This window comes from Drosophila hydei, unplaced genomic scaffold (genome assembly GCF_003285905.1).
Source record: "Drosophila hydei strain 15085-1641.00,03,60 unplaced genomic scaffold, DhydRS2 tig00000426-arrow-arrow-pilon, whole genome shotgun sequence".
Lineage (NCBI taxonomy): Eukaryota > Metazoa > Arthropoda > Insecta > Diptera > Drosophilidae > Drosophila > Drosophila hydei.
In genome coordinates this window covers 340,003-360,304 of record NW_022045728.1, presented here as the reverse complement: position 1 = coordinate 360,304, position 20,302 = coordinate 340,003, and the positions used below count along the sequence as shown (strand labels likewise).

The 20,302-nt window shown below is 41.9% G+C and overlaps 1 protein-coding gene across 1 annotated transcript; it reads right to left on the bottom strand.

The window, feature by feature from the left end:
• Positions 1–13,783: 13,783 nt before the first annotated feature.
• On the bottom strand, positions 13,784–18,558 carry LOC111593017. The gene is made up of 5 exons (XM_023305556.2): positions 18,549–18,558; positions 17,860–18,476; positions 17,593–17,727; positions 16,877–17,314; positions 13,784–13,831 (listed from the first exon to the last, which is right to left on the bottom strand). Exons 1-5 carry the CDS (start codon positions 18,556–18,558, stop codon positions 13,784–13,786), a joined length of 1,248 nt encoding a protein of 415 aa, XP_023161324.2.
• Between the last annotated feature and the right edge of the window lie 1,744 nt (positions 18,559–20,302).

Genomic DNA, 20,302 nt, shown 5'->3' with positions numbered 1-20,302 from the left:
TGAGTGGGGCAGCACTACTATTTTTATGAACAGCACTGAATTATCCAACAATGCGACAGATAAATTATATAAATAAATAAATAAAAATGTATATATATCTTAAATATATATTTATATCTTAAAATATATTTATATATATGTATATATATCTGTACTACAACATTACTGTACTCTACTTCCTGCTAAATTCAACTTAATGCAAGAATGAAAAAATTTCAGACAATTTCAGTTTTTCAACTCAATTGAATTTGCGAACATTTTGTGCCCATAAAAAATGGAAATTGGCTGTGTCAGATCCACACTCAGCTTACTTTACGGAAAGCGGGCTTCATTGACCCAAATGCATGTTGCACAGAATTCTGAGCAACGCACGGAAAGTCGAAACGTAAATAACCGATGCGTACCTACGGCTTATTTGTGCCTAAACATAGTAGTGCTCGCAGGTAGATCGAAACCAACAGAAAAAAACGAAAAGGAGTTGAGAAAACGGCATTTCGTCACGTCTCTAACTCACACATGTTCATGTTCATATGTCTTATGTCAACACATACGTGCGCTGCTAGAGATGGCCGTTCGGAACAATATAGTCATTCATGGTAGCCGTAAAAAAAAGAGAATACAGTTTTTGAAATTTAATCAGAGTTCATTCACCCAAAGATAGTCACGCAAAGTGCTAAAACTTCAGGCAAATTTTTGAAAATATTAAAAAATAAAAATTGTTAAAATCTAACGGAACTAAATTCATTCAACGTGGCTAAAAAATTAAGCTCATTTCAGTTGGCCCAATAACACTTATTTGTAGTAATTACGTTTCAAAGATAATTTTAAAAAATTTAATCTAACTTCATTTATTCAAATATAGTCATTCAAAGTGCCTAAAAGCTTCAAGCAAGTTTTTCAAAATATTTAAGAATTGTTAAAAAAATAATTTTTTTTCTACTTAACTAAATTAAAGTTATTTAAATGGCAATGCAAATTTTTAAAAATTTAATCCAATTTCAGCCAGCTGTTAAAAATTATTTAATAAATTTTAAAAAAAATTTTAAATATTCCAATTTAATTTAAGTCAGTTAAAGTCATTTTTGCATAACATAAAAATGGCAAACAAAATTTAAAATAATTTATTTTAACCTTTTTTGACTTAATTACACTCTCTCAAAATTGTTAAAAATATTAAAAGAATTCTCAAAACATTTACAAAATTAAATTAAAAAAAAATAATTGAACCTCATTAAGCCAATTTTCAGAAAGTTAAAAACAATGTTTTTATAACTACGCAACATTAATTATATATCTGTGGTATTCGCTTTTGTCCTTTGGCCAAGTGTGGCGTGGCACCTGCTCACGCTCTTGCCAAATGCTGTTGGCCAGTGTCGTGTAAGTCACAGGATTGTAATTTACTGAAATTCAATTCTTTAATGAACATAAGCTGAGTAAGAATATTTAACGAATTTAAAGTTATTTAAATGACAATGCAAATTTTTTAAAATTTAATCCAATTGCAGTCAGCTGTATAAAATTATTTAAAAAATTTACAACAAATTTTTAAATATTCCAATTTAATTTAAAGTAATTTTTGCATAACTTAAAAATGGCAAGCAACATTTAAAATCATTTATTTTAACCTTTTTTTACTTAATTACACTCTCTTAAAGTTGTTAATTATGTTAAAAGAATTCTCGAAACATTTACAAAATTAAATTAAAAAAAAATAGTTGAACTTCATTAAGCCAATTTTCAGAAAGTTAAAAACAATGTTTTTATAACTACGCAACATTAATTATTTATCTGCGGTATTCGCTTTTGTCCTTTGGCCAACTGTGGCGTGGCACCTGCTCACGCTCTTGCCAAATGCTGTTGGCCAGTGTCGTGTAAGTCACAGGATTGTGATTTGCTGCAATTCAATTCTTTAATGAGCATAAGCTGAGTAAGAATTTGATTAGTCTTTGGCCGGCTGCAGTTGAGCATTAAGTGCATTAATATCTCGAGATGCATGTGGTAATTGGCAAGCTAACATCATATAATATAACCGTAACTAACTAACCACAAGCTGAGCAGCTGGCAACTGTTGACGCCCCACTGGCTGCTGGCTGCTGGCTGCTGGCTGCTAGTTGTCGCCTGTTGCCTGTTGCCTGCTGCCTGTTGGCTTTTGCCTGTTTGCTAACTAACTTGCCACAAGTATATCACTGATGCGAACGGGTGTCCGTACGCCCTGCTGAAGCGTACAGAGTTCTTTGTTACGTGTGTGCATTTGGGATACAGTTACCAGTTAGTTGTGGCCAAGGGTCACTCGGCTCGCTTGGCCCCCACAGCTGCTGGCACTAATTGCCAGTTCACTGGTCGCCTGCAGCCAACTCCCTGCTTGCCAGCACCTCCGGTGATTACTCATTATTCAATCTGGTTGCTGAATGCTTTAATTACGTTTGTTTTCCCAATTAAAAACAAAACACGCAACACGTAACCGAGGTCCTCGGACACTGGCAATTCTTGGTGCAATGACCTCCCCAAAAAAGGCAAAACACAAAAAAAAAGTGACAGAGAGAGAGAGAGAGAGAGAGAGAGAGAGAGACAGAGAGAGTAAAAGTAAGCTACGTCGTCAAAGTAGAACGCGTAGAGCAGCTGAGCACTCAAGACGAACGCTCATTTAGCACGCAGGTGCCGCAGCCATTCGCGACATGCTAAATCTCTGGCAGCTTAGTCGAGCGTCAACGCGTCGATGGGCCAACAAGAGCGTGTTGACGCACTTCCAGTTGGCCCATGGCCCATGGCCCATGGCCCCGCCCCAGCTGCCCACCCGCCTGCCCAAGCCCTACCTTCGCGCACATTTTACGCCGTGCAGCTGCGCCGCAGCCTTTGAGAAATTAATGCCTCCATTGTTTGCCCCATTGCCGCTAACTAATGCCGCACAGTGGCGCAACCCTTCAAGACGCTGCTCAATTCGAATTGCTAATCAGCTGCACACTTGCTGCCAGTCAAGGCTGCCAATGGCTCTCTAGCTGCTGTCCCTGCCAAAGCATCGTTGTTTGAACAGCCTCAGCTAAGTATCTATCGATATCTTCTAGTATCACAAAGCTTGTCTATGAGATGCAATTAATTAGGCAGTTCATAAGTATAAAGAACTGAACTTCTTTAACTCTGAAGCTCACTCAGCTTTCATCAGTTTCTCCATGTTCTTGAGCCACTCTTGAGCAATGCGAAATGTGTGAAGACTTTTATGATCTATGATCTGATTGAATAGCTTCAACTAAATGTGATTCGATATCTTCTAGTATCACAAAGCTTGTCTATGAGATGCAATTAATTAGGCAGTTCATAAGAATGAAGAACAGAACTTGATCTTCGCTGAAGCTCTTCAGTTTCGCGCTGCTCTCAAGCTTTACCTGAGCCAAACGATTGTAGACTCTTATGATCTATGATCTAGGACAACATACAACAGATAGATAATCAACTGAGCATGTTCAACCACTGTAGCATAGTTGGCAGAACTTCATTACCCCGGCTGCTGCGTAGGCTGAGATTTATTCAATTTAATTTGAAATCGGCGTCAATGGGCTGCTGTTTGATGTAGAACGTGGCATAGGAAGCTGGCCATGGAGTTCGGGCCAAAAAGGACATGTGATTAAAAATTGTTTACAAAGTTCATTGACACGCCGAGTCGAGTCGAGTCGAGTCGAGTCGAGTCGAGGCGACGCGCCGACTGTCGGAAGCCATTCACAAGCGAGCGGCAATCAAAGACTGCCTAGCAATTTGGCGCCTATTTCTCTCACTTCTTCTGCTTCTTTTCAGTTTTTTTTTTTGGTTTTTTCGGTCACAGCTGTAATTGATTTTGCACCGGGAGCTCGTCGAGTCAACAGTGTTGGGCGAGCTATGCGCTTCTGATTGACTAGCAGATATCCAGCACACGGCTCGACCTGATGAGCCCAATTCAACGAGCAGACATCGGTATGCAGGACTTAACAGTTGGCCATCTCGCAGAGCGTGCTCCGTTAAAAATCATATCAATCCATTCCACTTTGCTGCTCTGCTCAAATATCATTATTTATAAGCCTTTTAGCCGTTATTGTGCCGCCCGAAACGTCTGCTGCTGCATATCGCTCATACGTCTTGTTGGCACAGCTGCTCAGCGTAGAGTGGGCAACGAAACGGAACGAATCGCATCGAATTGGTAGGCAGACAACAACAGCAATATATCCGCCTGTCAATGATCTTCATTTTTTATGCATGCCTCTGCTCGTGGGTGGGAGTTGGGGGCGTGCCAGGTCATTATTAATATTTTCTCTTTTTACTGTGACACGCCTGGCTCTTGCTGCTCTTGCTGCTCTCGCTGCTGTTGTTGCCTTTTTTATTTGCCACTTGGTTGTCTGGACGATAAATAGCCAGCATAATTGTCGCTTTAGTGGGGACCCCTGCTTTTACCCCTGCCGCTGCTGCTGCTGCTGCTGCTGGCTCATCGAAGCCCCGAGCAGCCACATGCCGCTGGCAGTTGGCAAATGCTTTTGATTTACTTTACGGCAACGAAACGAATCGCAGTCTCCCGTCCAGTTCAGCATGGATTTGGTCTCCATTTTCCTCGATTGACCCAATTTCGTTCGTTCTTCTTACGACTTCGCTCCCTGGCCACTGGCCACTGGCCACTGGCCACTGGCCACTGTCCTCTGTGGGTAAGTGCTTAAGAAATAATTCATTATGTATTTGGTCGGCTTGTCGCTTAATTTGAGTGGCCTTCGTTACCCATTTCCCATCAGCCACTTTCCATTCAGCGATGCGGGCAATTTGCCTTCAAACTAATTGTTCACGTTGGAAATCGATTAAGCCTCTAAGCGAGTCGCAGTCACACTTCGTATCCACACACAGTCCACGCCCACAACCACCCACCCCGCCCCCACTGATGGACAGCTGTTTTTCGTGCTTTATGTTCTAGTAAAATTGTTTATTTTACTTTAGTTTTATGGGCTTCGCCGTTGACAGCCATTTGTTTGCCCACAAGAGATGTCTGCAGAGGACTGTCTGAAGAAGAAGAAGAAGAAGAACAGTTGCTTTCTTTTGTTGCTGTTTGTTGTCGTTGCCGTTGCCGTTGTCATTGTCGTTGCCGCTGTTGCTCCCAGCAGACATTCGAGTCTCAGCTTTCAAGTGGTTAAGTATATCCTCAGCTGAATGTCAATGTGAATAGTTCTGTGGCATGCAAATAAATCGAAGCAAAAGCCATAGCAATATACGATATCAAATTCATTGCTTAGCAGCTCAATAGCTCAGCTCCATGTTACAATCTTCAATTGACTTGACTAAGTCATAGTCACAATCGCTATTAACTATATGAATGCCTCTGAATGCCTGTTTATGCTATCTTAGGATGTAGGCAGAAGAGCAGCAACTGGATGAAGTTTTAGTTGCAGCTGCTGCTCTTCTATGCAATTCTCAAAACTTCTATGAGCATATTAAATTGGCTTGACTATGATTTACTCACTCACTCACTCACATCTTCAATTGAATTGACTTTGATTATGTACGTCCTTTTGTCTATGGCTGTCAATGTAATCTGAGAGCGCACAACAATGTCAATTATTTGCTACTTTATGCAGCTCACAATACTTTTCTTAGCCTTTGTTAACGATAATCTTTTGGTAATAGTATTATAATTGTATTTCTTGCAATTTTCCTCTGCTTGCACACTGACTATAATTGCAGTGCCCCTCCCCCACCCACCTCCTTCTCTCGCCCTCTGTTTCTGTCTTACATATATTTATTATTCGTAAAATTAATAATTTGAAATAAAATGATATGCCTGTGCTGGCTTGTTTGATTGAGGCCCGAATTTAGTTAAGCTCAGTAAATTAATACACCTGTAAGAGGCTGACAGGTGCTTCAGATGTGCGGGGGCGGAGGGCGGCTTTGTGTGTCTGTGTTATGTATGTGCTATCAGCTAACAGCTCAGTCCAGATTGCTGGCTGCATGTCCATAAGCTTCTCGAAAGTTGCTTTCTCTAATAGTTGCAGGTGTTGTTGTGGATGTTGTTGTTAGCCTTCGTTGAGCTGGTTGGCTGGCCTTCAATCCGCCACCCTGTCGCATCCAATTAACTTTGTTTGCCTAATCAGAATGCAACGTACATTCGCCGTCCTATGGCGAGTTCCCGAAACCCTTGCGCCAGCTTCGCCCCCATGTGACTCTGCGCTGCGGCTTGTGGCATGCGGCTTGTGGCTTGCGAATAGCGCTAGTCGGTCAGCCATGTCTGGGTTGCCCTTGCCCAACTACGTGCGTGTGCCGGGACTTTTGCCAGGCGTCTGCCACGTCGTCATACGCTGCGAACTACAAGTCTGGCCTTGTCCGTTTTATGGACTTTTATTGAAGACGCACACACACACACACACACACACGCACACGAAAGACTCTGCGCCAAAATAGTTCCTTCTTTCAGCTGTCTCAGACGGCAGACAATATTTGGGATAAACACGAAGGCAGCTGGCTGCGCGTCGCGGCTGCTCCCTGTAACGCCCCATTCATTAAATAGCAACTTGACCCAATTTCTACATTTTATATCGCTTCGCTCTATCTCGCTGCCAAAACGTGCTGCAAGTGGCAAGTGGCCTGGCTAAAGCGTGATGACTTATTTTTATATACACCTCAAAGCTGCCGTCGGGAGCAGTCATAAATCAATGAGCGCCGCCATAAGGAAAAACGCCGAAAATTGCTTTTGATTTTCACATTTTAGATATATTTCTTGGCTCTAGGCCTGGGCAGACAATCTATTTTGGCATCGCTGCTGCTGTTTGCTCAGCTTTAAATTGAACTTCACTCTATCGCTGTGTTTAGGGCATAGGCGAGAGGACTGCCAAGGGAAGTCAACATCAACTTCGACGCACTCTAATGTCACTTAGCTTCAAGTTGCAGAATTTTCAGTTGCAAAAGACTGCAACAGTCGGGAGTGCCTGACGCTGAAATACCCTGAACGCTGTGATGAAATGAGGTAAGCTTCCTTTTCACATGCACAGAGTGCAGTGTATTCACACACACACAGACACACACACACCTAAGCATCAACTGCTTGTGGACTTCGCTATGCGCTTTCCCATAGGAACTGAATCGATTCTTCTAGATGCACTTTCCTAATCAAATTCGACATTCTGATTTATATATATATATTTGCCACAACCCAATTATCTGACAGTTGCAGTCAGTTTCTCTTGGCGTATTACGTTGCGAGCGGAGCACATAATTAGGGGAATTTGCGCGCAAAGGCATTGGCGCAACAATAGACTTATTGTTGTCAGAGACTTAGCTTGCAGCTTGATTTATGTAATATGTATGGGAACTGCAGTGAGTCGTGCCTTTTTAGTCTTCCTATGCCTTACGTGAGCTAATTAGAAACTAACGTTGAGTTGATTAGTGCAAATTGTATCAGTTGGCTACATGCATAACTATAGTAGGACAGCAGCCATTGTCACTCCTGCTTAGCAGAAGCTTTGTTAAACTGAACTCGAGTCTTGCAGGAGTATTGATTGCTCTCGGCCTCTCTAGGCATCTGGCGAAGCCTTCATAAGTTGCATAACTCATTGTTCGACACAGCTCCAGATATGCAGCCAAGCAGCCAGCGCAGCTAATTAGATTGCTAATAAGAACGCTCGAAGGCTGATAAGATTGAATATTGTTGAATAGAAAAGGTAATAAATATATCTAGAGCTGACTTGCAGCTTGCTTATCTTAGAGCTGCACAAGTTGAGTTAATAAGAGAGTAAGGAAATATGAGTTAAATATCAATAAAAATAACTTCAATGATTTAATAATTTAAGGACATTTGATCAGCTGCCAAATAAATTGTCAAAGCTGTGAACCTCTAAGAAGCAAAGGCCTCACTAGAGCTGGCGTCTGAGACAATTAAGTGCAGCAAAATGATGTTTGAGCGCCTCAAATGTATATAGTATATACACAAGTATATATATTAGTATATATAGTATATGAGTATGCATCACTTATGCAGTCTGCCCCGATTCCATTTTCATTTCAGAGCTATTAAAGAATTTTCTTGTTGACTCTGTTCAAACACTTTGACAAAGCTAAATGGAAAACTCCTTTGTATGTCAAGCTTGAGCTCACTCTATTAGCTTTTCCTGTTGCTCTCATTTCATGGCTATTAGCCGACTGCTGTTTTCTCTTGTGTATACGCCAAAGTTCTTTCTGAGCTGAGCTGTTAGAAGTTTAAGAAAACGCAAACAGTTTGGCTTTGGTTATTGGCTGATTGAGTAAACATGTGATTTAATTGAATTTCCATCTCGACGTTTGGCCAAAAGCTGAGCTCTGTCACCTGCGCACTCGGCCCCAGCCGGAGCTGCGTCGCAGCGGGGGGAAGCAGTTTTATGCACGTTTCTGCTTTGGCTTGGCGGAGTTGAAGGCCTTGGGGATAGGCAGCCACAAAAGGACGTGCGCCGCGGGCAATCCGCCCCGGGCCCGGGCCAAGCTCCCACGCAGCAAATCAATGGCCAATCACTGGGCCAACTTAAAGTCCATTGAATTATTCGTAAGCCCTTCGACAGCAACGACACCATTAACCAATGGCAATTACCCGACTCGCCCTGTCCATGCATTATGTATCTATTAAGACTCGCAACTGGCAACTTGCAACTCGCAACTCGCAACTCGAAACAGTTGGCCAAATGGACTTCAGTCTGTCAATGCTAATTTTGAGACAGTTTTTTGCTGCTCACAGCTATCAATCTACCCCATTTAATATTGATTTCCTACACACACGCACACCCACACACACATGCATTGACTGTGAAATCATAGCTCAATTTTCCGTTCATTTATTTATCAAATGGAAAACTAATTACAAATCGTCGACTTTTGATTTGCTGCTTTGAAATATAACACTTTTTGAATGGGATGTGAAACTTGTGCCCTGCCATTGCTTAGTGGATATGCATATATTCCTGGTTAATAATATCATTCAATTCCAAATAGAGCGAGCAGTGCGCGAGCTGGGACTGTCCGACAGGGGGATGCCCTGACACCTCAGCCTGAGCTGAGCTGCTGCTCGCCCCATCATTCTGGGCTGCCTTTAATAGACAGTCATCCTGTTCCTGCTCCTCTCCCTGCTCCTTCTGCTCCTGTTACCTTTTTTTTGACTGCTTTCTGATCCTCCGGTTGCTCGGCTGTTCCTGCTCCTCCTCTCGCGTCCTGATTTTATTTCTCTTCTTGATTCAGCTCCTCTCTCTGCTCCTGTTCCTTTTCTGTTTCTCTGTGCTTGCTCCTTTTCCTGTTGAGACGAACGAGCGAAAAGCTCTTGGTCCTTCTCCTCCTCCTCCTTCTTCTGCTTCTTCTCTTATTCCTGCTCCTGATTCCCTCTCCTGCTCGTCTTTCTGCTCCTCTTTCCGCTCCTGTTCCTACCCCTCTTTCTGCTCCTTTCCCTGCTTCTCTTCCTGTTCCTCCTCCAGCTTCTCTTCACGCTCCTGATCCTCTTTCTGATTCTGTTCCCCTTGCTTTGCCCTTTCTTTCTCCTTTTCCGCTTCTTGCTCCCTCTCCCTCTCCTGCTCCTGATCCTCTTCCTCGGCCTGTTCCTTCGCTGCCCTACGCTCAGTTGCTGGACTCATTTTGAGCCAGCTTCAGTGGGCTGGGGCATTTGCTGTGCCAACACGGTGTCTGAGAAGGTATTCGAGTTGGCCCTAGCAAACTTCTTGAATATTTGCTTTGCGATTAGCTGGCGTAACCGTTGCAGGAAACCGAATCAAAGGATAAGGCGTTAGAAGCCAGCGCCGAGTCCTGTGTAGCGATGTTTGCTCGGATGTGGCGCGGCGAGTGGATGTCGACTTTGCGGCTTGCGGCATTAATGTGCATAATTTAGTGAGCTTTGCACATTCGCATGTAAATACGCCTGGGCAGCGAGGAGGGGCAAGCAGCAGCAGCAGCAGCAGCTGCTGTTGCACTTGTTGGCGCTGTGCACATATTTCAGGAAGCGGCTTCATTGTCGGTCTGCTGCGCTGCTGGCCAGCGTCAACTCGTCGCCCACGCTCAATTTGTCAGTGGCACACACGTAGCCTGCTCGATGTGTGTGTGTGTGTGTGTGTTTGGGATTTGGCATCGACTTGGCTGTCTTATTCACTTCAGCTCACACATTTCTATTCATTTCAATTGTACTCATTCACGAAGCAAGCCAAATTAAACTACGTGCCCCTTTTGCTATGCAATGCAATTTTTATTGACTGCTGCAGCAAGGAGCGAGGCCGGCGACGAGGCGGAGGAGTCGCAGTTGGAGCTGTTGCAGCAGCTGAATTCCATCGAAACTTAAAGCCCAATCGAGCAGCGAGTGAGCAGCTTGTGCTTTGCATGCTGCCAGAATCTGCTGCAGCTGCTGCAGCTGCTGCAACTGCAACTGTCGTCATTTCTATAAAATATTCATTAACCTGATATTCATTAAAGTGGCACGCCGCTACCTCGTTAGTTTTAATGGCGCCAACATTGTCAGCAATATATCCAAGCAGCCAGTCAGCCAGCCATTCAGTGTCGTCATCGTAACCAAGTTATAATCATTAGGAGCACAGGGGCCAACTGCTATGTAGGGCAGTCGAGCTGCAGCACACACAGCATACAATTGTCTCATCCTTCAATCAGCCCCGCTGCACTTCACTTTGCATGCATCTTCAGCCTCAGCTTTGGCCTTAGCTCTATCCGCATCTACACAGATATATATTATTTTTCATGCATTCGTCCAAGGGTCTCCATGCATTTACTTTGATTTTCGTTTATGCTCGCTCAGCTTGGCTTTTTTTGTATGCAAATCGGTCTACCCACTGATATGCAGCTTGTCTCTCGCAGCAATGTGGTCGAGAGTGTGTTAACTAGAGCTGTGTTAAGTCAGAGTGCGGCTTGGTTCTTCTGTGGGAAGTGTCTATGGCTTGAGCTGCATCTGAAAGGTGTTTCACTTTTTTGCTTGCCGCATGAGACCAACATGTTGAGTTCCCACAATTTCCTTTACAATTTTCAATTCAGACTTTTCGGCGATCCATACAGAAAAAGCTGTGGAAAATGTTGAAGCCCTGAAGAACGCTTGACTAGGGCAAGATCTATGCAGTAAACAGTCTGTAAAAATAAAACAAAAAAATAAATAAAAATATATATATAATAAAAAATATATACTATAATATAAAATATATATAAAATATAAAAAAAAATACAAATGATATGAAAAATATATAATATAATAAAATATAAAATATATATAAAAAAATGTATATTAAAAATATATTTTAAAAATATATCAGATATAAGCAAAGCTGCGGCTTAAATGTTGTTATATATTAAATTTGCTTGTTCACATTAATTATAATTTATTTCCGTGTTTTGCTGCTTGATCAGCGATGTCGTTGACTGCGAATTCTCTGCCATGGTTTCCCACGGATTGCATTTGCTTTGTGCTTTGCTCATAGTACAGTTCACATGGAGGCATAAGGAGGCGGTCGTCAATAACATGTTTATGCGTAAACAATTAATAATTCTAGTTCTCTATTTTGTTATTTTTTTGTGCTATGATAATTTCATTTTTATTACATTGTTTGGTGCTTCGAAAATGTGTTATAAAAAACCCTTAAAGAAAAAAACGAAATATAAAAATGTTGCGCAAAACTAGATAGTGCATTTTTTTTTATAAAAAATGTATTTGTTTTCAAGTAAATTATATTTTTTAATTTTTTAATCTTTTTGGTTTTTATAAAAACCTTCATTTTTTATTTTTACTTATTTTAAATTAAATTTGCTTACTTTTTTATAAAATGGAACACATTTTTTTTTTAATTTTTTAGTTTTTATTAAACTTATCCTTATTTTGGATTTACTTTTTTCCTTATGAAATTGAACTTTTTTTTAATTTATTATTTTTTATTAATTGTTTTTTTTTTTTATAAAATTTAGCTCAAACTTGTTTTTTTTTTTATAAAATAAATTTTTAAAATTTTTTTAATATTAAAATTTTTTTTATATTTTTCTTAGGTTTTTATAAAATTTACAGTTTTTTAAATTATTTTATGAAAAACTAAGCTTCTTCTCAAATTATTTTTTGTTTTTTATAAAAATAATTTTATTTCTTAATTATTTAATTAATAACACTTTAAATTTAATTGTTTTTTGTTTTTTTTTTTTAAAACTAAACTTAATATTTTTTAATTCCATTTTTTTATAAAACTAAACTGTGCTGGAAAATGAATGATAAAATGTAATAAAATTAGAGTTTATTCACGTGAACGAGGCTTTTAGCTGGGAATGAGATGAAAATTAAATAAAACGATGTGGTAAGAGTGAAGGGCCAATTCTCTTGAGCCTTTTACAGCTGCTTCTGTGGCAGAGTCGACGAGCGAGTACGTTTGGAGTGGGAGTATAGTTGGCAGTGATAGTTGGTGGCTTGTTTCGTCTGTCTCTAACTATAGATATATGGAAGAACTTAACAAGTTCGATATTTCCTCAGCGCAAGGTGGTCTTTGTGGCAGCAACGTGTGAATCTGTTCAGAATAGAAATCTGCTTCAAAAGTGTTAACTATCCAACCTGTCGACTTGCCGACGGCATGCAACCAGCAAAGACTCGCTCTTTTCTTTGTAATTTGTTGATAAAAATAGGTTGAGTTTGGTTTCAGCTGAAAGATTTTACATTGCAAACTTCAAAAGCTGACATTTATAGCAAAAATACCTAGCAGATAATTTAATAAAATATACATAAATATTTTACAAATATTTAACACACTTTTTGTGACAGAACAATAAAAAGAATTAATGTAATTTAATTTGTATAAATGGAACGTGTTGTTTTTTGCTCTTAACATGCAGCTCGAGAAATTTATTTAATAATTCTATAAAAGGAAACTCGACGTAACAACAACAAAAGCAACAACATGAGACATGTCTACAAACTGGAGCAAAAAACTTAAAAACTTTGTAGTGCTTGGGCCGTGTGTTGACTTTAGTCAAAAGGTGTGACAATATTTACAATGCGTTCTTAATTGAATTTATTGTGTGTATAAAGCATTTCGTGTGTGTGTGTGTGTAAGTGTGTATAGTCATGTCTTAGTGTGCTATCCAATGCGACATGGAATTATCTGGCTTTCCATATTTAGCCAGCAAGAAATGAACAAACTCATATTAAACTATATTTGTGGGTGAGTGCGGGGGCGTGGCAAACGAATTACAGCCCATTATACAATGTACTTATGTAGATATTTATGATTTCGTAGATAACAGAGGCGCTGACTCTTGCAGTTAGGGAAATGTTTAAGAGCTTAAATTTCCCTCAGATAACAGCAGTAAAAAGCTCCACAGCGCCATCTGTATACCACTTGCGAAACTAATGAAAGTTTCGATTTGCCATAAAAAGGTCAGACATGCAAGCAGTGCTCTGCTTGTTATTTGCTCTGCTTCACCTAAGAGTATGCTAGACTATTTCAGGTCTGTGTCCTTACTACGCCAGCGAGTGTGTGTCTCCGATAGGCAGGTGCGGACAACGTGTCGTATCAGTATCAAGTGGAAGCACTCAGTGCTTAAATATCTCGGCTATTGCAACTATTTTAATCGCTTTTTTAGCTCTATTTGCGCATTGCATGCCTGGTGCATGAATAAGCGAGACAATTGTTGATAAGACCTTAGTCCAGAAAGCGGCCAACTTCAATCGTTTGATTATTGAAGCCCGTCGTGACCGCTGTGGTACGTGAAGTGGAAACGGAAACGATTGGTATTGGTATCGCTATCCAATGCACGCCACTTGACCAGCTCTTGGCCAGTGTTTGATAGCGCCAATTAAAATTGCGCAGATTCTTCAGTTATCGCTGCGTGCCGGATTGCGACCGGAAGCAACTTCATATGCCTGTTTAACCGGAAACGCACAGTTAAGTGTGCCAATAAGGCATATTTATCTGAGCTCAACCCAAAGCACATTCCACTCAAGGAACTGCGCAGCCAACAGGTAGCGATAACACAGCAAAGGCAAATGAACTTCTCACCCCAAGCCCTTGGCCTGTGCGAACTTTGAAGACTTTTTGTCTTCAGCTCGATTCAGCTGCATCACTAAAGCCGTCTGAATTGCCAAATATATATATATATATATGCCATGAATGCAAGTTCTAACTACATATATTGCCATTGTATGGATCAGGCTGCTATATATTAGACTTATGACTACAATCATATTTAAATATGAAAGTCAGGCAATTTTTTATTCAAAAAACATAGTTTAATTGATATCAGAAATATATGTGTTTATTCAAATATGAGTTAAACTTGATTAACTCTAAAAGAAACGTGAAATATAACAAAAATCATTAAACTTGATTTTTAGATAACGTTTTTGAATTCACAAAGGTTATACTAACTTCACTGTTGGATCTATGAACTGAATCTATGCTTTCTTCCCTTAAGTCACCTGGTATCAATTTGGCTTGCCTTTGCAGATCTGCATGACTCCAGGAGGCATCAGTCACTGACTCAGTGACGGCTCTCAGTGACTTTGGCTTTCATTAAGTGATTTCATTTACTCGCTTGCGATGCAACTAAAGTCCTTGGCAAATCAAAGTTAAGCTTGATTCTAGTTTGCCGCCTCAACTTCCCAGGGAGAAGTCGCTGAAATAGGGAAATCTAGAAAATGGCATTGGCTGATCGTCGACTGAGTGTCGCTGTTGGAAAATAAAAGAATTCTGCAACAGCTGCTCAGAGCAGAGCAGCAACTAGCAAAGGCCAAGAGACCAAAGAAATTGAACTTCAATTGTCAACTAGTGCGCGCAATTATGTGATATATCATCTGAAGAGGGCGTGGCAGACCCCATAAAGTAAATATATTCTTATTCTATATGTAGCTGAATCGATCTAGCCACGTCGCATAAACACTAGACTTTTCAATGGATGCTCGTATAGACCAAGTTTACAAGTTTTACAAAATGTTTTTCCATCGATAAAAATCGATAATTTGCCTTCGTTGCCTTTGTATATGATGGCGACTTTAGATTTACTGTGTAGGCTTCTGTAATGAATATAGATAGATATTTTATATGTTTCGGATTTTGGAAACCATCCCACTTTCTCCTTTAAAGTATACAAAAATGGTTAGTTTCAACTATTAGAGCCTTGTCTTGTGCTTTGGCAAATAAAGGCAGCTGAATGCCATAGTCATGAAAATTTCATTAAGAAAATCCAGCTAGAAGAAAAGTTATTCAACAATTAAGATCCTGCTTGAATTTACTTTGCAAATAGGTAATGCCACATAATCTAATGCCACAAATCCATTTACATATACTAAGTTGGAAGTCAAGTATCTAAGCATAATCTAAAATATAAAATGCCTGTTAATTCGCATATATTTTTTAATATATACACATATATATTTTATTTTTATGTTCTTATGCACTTATATATATAATTTTTTTTTTTAATACATGGATAGTGTGTTTGTTTTTTTTTTTTAGTTTTTATTTTCGCTGTTTCATAAATATATTATAAGTATTTGTATTTGTTTCATTCTCACTAAGAACTAAGCTAGAAAGCTCTAGTCGGGCTGGCCGAATAGGAGATATCTTGAACCCTGTCCGATCCACTTCATATTTGAACAATGGGCTCAGGGTATAAAAAAAAACAAAAAAAAGCTCAACTATCCCTGGATTTGAACACAGAACACTTCGGGCATCAAGCGCCGCTGCACTGCTTGCTCGAGCAGCAGCTGACAAACAGGCACAATTCAATAGCGCAAAATGCACGCATTTGAATGTGTGTGTGCACACGTATGGGAAAGCTGCGTGCGCTGGGCGCTGCGGCGAGTTGGCCAAACGTTTTGTTTGATTACTCCTGTGTTACTCAATGGATTTCAATGAAACTTTCAGCATATGATCTATGTATTCTATCGAATATTTGTCATCCTAACTCTGTGACATATTGGCTAAATTTGGAACTGAACGTGAATTTAAAGAATCTAATGGAATTTGGAGCCGTTATCCTAAGTATAACAAATATGAAAATTGTATTGAATATGCAGAAAACTTTGGATACTTTAGGCCCGAAGATGTGCGTTATATAGTTTAATAGCTGCATTTTGATCAACATGGGAACAGTTATCGACAGACGGACGGACGGACATACGGATATGGCTAGATCGACTCGGCTTGTCTGCCTGATCTTTGCGAGGTCTGCCACGCCTCCTTCTGCCTGTTACACACATTTGAATGGGTTCAGGCTATAAAAAAAATGTAGATGATTACTTAAAATAAATCACAGTGTATCTATACATTTTTGATTTGTTTCTTGTCGACTTGTTGTTGTTGATGATTAAATAAGTTATGTGTTAAGGTGAAATGCAAAAACAAAATTGAAAAAAAAATACAATAAATATGTAAATAAATAAATAAATAAATAATTAAATAAATAAACTACTTTACCACATACATTATAAATTAAGAAGTTAACTGGAAATGGCAATATGTCATTTGAACAGTAAATAAATAATGTGTGTGTGTGTGTGTGTGTGCGTGTGTGCGTGTGTGTGTGTGATCATAACTATCCGATCAACGGAAGTAGCTGTGATTATACTTTGATATATATACCACTAAACAGTTCTAACATAAATATTAAATAAATAAATAAGTTAAGCTCTTGGAGAGGGGAGCGGTCGAGCGGGGGGCCGGGGGCGGGTCATTCATTAAATTATATAATGGCATTTGTGAAATTCATCGTTTCAATGGTTGGCGCAACTAGGAACTGTGCACAGCACTGGGCGCTAATACTGGATGCAGGTCAGATGTTATTCGAGCAGTTGTTGGCGCTGGGCTTAACAATCGCCGAAGTTGGAGCAGCCGCTGTCGTTGCGCGTGCCGGCTGCCGCTGCCGCTGCCGAGTGCGCTGCCGAGTGAGCCGAGCTGCTGCTCTCGACGCTCTGGCGGGAACTGGCGGCGGAGGAGCTGTGCTGGCGATGCTCCGAGCTGCTGCGCTGGTGCTTGCCCAGCGCCCGACGCAGCGACTTCCACATGTTGTCCAAGTATTGATAGTACAGCTGCTTGGTGAACTTGAGATCGCGCTTGTCGGCCTCCTTGCTGCCGTCGGCGGGCGTGTAGAACTTGAGGCTCTCACGCATCTCGGCCTTGCTCACCTGGCTGAGCTTGGCGGCATTGCTGTACGGATAGGATGCATTGATGGTGGTCTCAATTTCGCAGAGCACCCTGCGGGCGCTGACGAGCAGCTTGTGCAGCTCCTCGGTGGCCTTGCCCAGTGGCAGCTGGTGTTCCTTCTGGTATTTGTAGTGCGCCTTGCCCAAATAGGCGAAGCTGCCCACAAATGTTTGCACGTCGCTGTACCAGAACTGCAGCTTCACCTGTAATTGGTCCAAATCCCACATAGAGGGAGAAAGCGAGAGACAGAGACGGAGAGAGAGAGAGAGAGAGAAGCAGAGGGTGGGGGCTACAGTTAGTCAATTGCAATACAACAACAAAAAGGGCAAATGCAAATGCAAATGCCGTTCGGCGAGTCGACGGAAACTGGTCTAAGCCGCCCAGGGCGGAGCAGGTCCCGGTCGACGGACGCGTCGATCATTTTGCATGCTGCATTTTGCGCCTCTTCATTTCTTTCTTTCTGTTTCGTGTTGCCACTCACCTTTGTGGGACGCGTCATGTTCGGCAGGAACTTGTACTCGCGCTGCCAGGCCTGAATGTCGCCGTAATCCAGATTGGCGTCATTGCTTATAGCTGCCAGTTCGCTTCTCGTGTTGTTGCGCAGCGCCTTCAGGTACTGCAAGCGGATCTGGAATGGATTGTAGCGCAATTAGACTAACTCTATTGTGAACTGCGACTGCGACTGCGAATTGTCAATTGTGAACCAGCTTGAGGCATGGCCCTCACTCGGCATCACGTGGATAATTACCTTGCGCTTGTTGGTGCGTGCGGAGCTATCCATTTCCTTGGGCTGCATGTGATCGGGCTGGTAGACGCCGCCGCAAGGATTCTCCCACTCGGGCGCCGCATCCGGCTGCTGCTGGGCTCTGACAAAGTATGTCAGCATGTGGCTGCGTCGGTGTCGGATGCGCTGGCGTCGCAGCTCGCGCATAACGGCTTTCATTGCCGTCTGTGTCATCTGCTCAAAGCTGCTATCGCTCTCGGCATCGATGCTGCCGCTGGCGCTGCTGCCGCTGTTGGCGCTGTTGGCGCTGCTGCCGCTGCTGCTGGCGTCGCTGTCATAACTGGCATCGCCGAAGCTCTGTGCGAGACCATAAAAGGGATTCGCGTGCCAAGCGGGCAGCGAGTTGCTGCTGTCGAGACTGGCACTGGCGCTCGAGCTGTCGGCATCGTCGTAGGCAAGGCCCAGCGGCAGCTGATCGTGCAAATGGCGGGCAAGTGTCAATGGCATCAGCAGCGCGGCCAGCGCCAGGAGCAGTTGATAGCTGTGAATGCTGTTAGTGTTGATGCTGCAGCTGCAACTGCAACTCTGTTGACGGCGGGCGCTTTGGCTGTGGCTGTGTCTCTGGCTTTCGCAATGCTTTGCTGCAACGAACAGAGCAACGAAATAGAACGTAAGTTACGCAAGTCAAGGCAATCAATTAAGTTCGATGTTACCGTTGGACATTAGAGCTAGACTAACACCAATCGCAACTAAACTAAAATCAACTGAACTAACTGTGCGAGGCTCGTTCGATCTGGCGTGCGCGCTCTGCGGCATCTGCTCGACAACTGGCCAGTTGCGCACTCGCACTCGCACTCACATTCATCCATTCACACACTCACACATTGCACTCGCACTCAACGATTAGCACTCAATGCGCGCAGCCTCTCGCAATTGAGTGAGTGTTTGCGTGTGCCTAGCGTGATAAGCGGCTGGCAGGCAGCCTCCAGCTGAGAGCGTGAGCGCAAATGCTTGGCTTGTACTCGCTTTTAGCCAAATCAATTGAGAGCAATTGTAGCTGGCTGTGTGTGCGTGAGTGTGTTTTATCATAATTGTTAAACGGCATTTGGCTTTGTCATCAATTGGATTTCGCTTGAATTTCACAAGATATTTGTAGATTAGTCATCGAGCGAGTATTTTGGGTTTTTCGTTTTCTTTCTTTACTGTTTTTTTTTTTTTTTTATATGCTAAAGGCAGTTGCTGTCGCAGCAGCAGCAGCAGCAGCAGACGCTGGCCAGACAGACAAGTCGCGCGCAACGACGACGTCATCGTTGAGCAATTGGCCGCGGGCAACGCGTCGTATGAATAATTTATACCCGCGAGCTCGTGCCATGCCGAGCTGCGCCCGGCTAGCGACAGCGACCGCGGCAGCGGCAGCGGCAGCGGCACCACCAGCGACTGCACAAGCACAATCGTTTGCTGTTGACCTAGGTCAGCGACTTTGCGTTGGATAACAACAAGAGCAACAGTGCCAATGCCGGCGCACGTGCTACCGGGCATGTGTCCACAAATCTGGGCTGAGAAAGTCTTACTTTGACCACGATCGCAAGTTCATTATCTAGGCAGATTGGCTGGCCAGATTAAGACAGCGATTAATATAGCTAGATTATTAACTAATTGCCGTCCAATTAAAGCTCCTCGACAACTTATGACTTGCCCTATATATACTTATGTATATATATATATTTATTAACTTAATGCCTTGCCTAAGCAAAGACATTGCCGTAGCCTAGGCGAATATTAATTGATAATTGTTCGATTTAGCACTGGTCTCGTAAATTCTCAACTTTGTTTGGACTTTGTTTCGACTTTGTTACGTCTTCTGTTGCGTTTGAAGTTTTCTGTCTTTTTTTGGTGTTTTTATTGCTTTCGGGAAGGCTGAGAACATCGCTTTAAAAATGATTTAACATTTCACAGCCGCTGGCTAAGCGATCGTAAATTTTGGTAAAGCCTGCGATAACCTTGGACTCGGGGCGCTTTCATACTTACTTGTTTGGCACATTTTAGCAGCTGTTGTTGTTGTTGTTGTTGCTGTTGTTATTGTTAATTTTATTGTTATTGTTTTTTTTTTTTTTTATTTTTTTTTTTTGGCTAATCACTCGGGCAATGGCAATGTCTTAGAATGCTGGCTGGAGCCGTACTCCCGTTCACTTGATAATAACTTGAATAATACTAATGACTGTTGGGTTTCATTTGACTCTTGTGAGTCTCAGTTCTGAGCCGCGACTTGGGTTCAGTTGGATGCGATGCGATGCGATGCGATTCGATTCGGCTCGGTTCGGTTCAATTTGATTCGCAGGCCGACGACGATAATCATTGGCGTGCTTTTATGTGAGACTGAATCATGCTTTCAACTGTGCACATTAATTTATATTTATACGAAATCAATGCCGTAGACTTCGGCATCGCACGCGACGGCGCAGTCGGC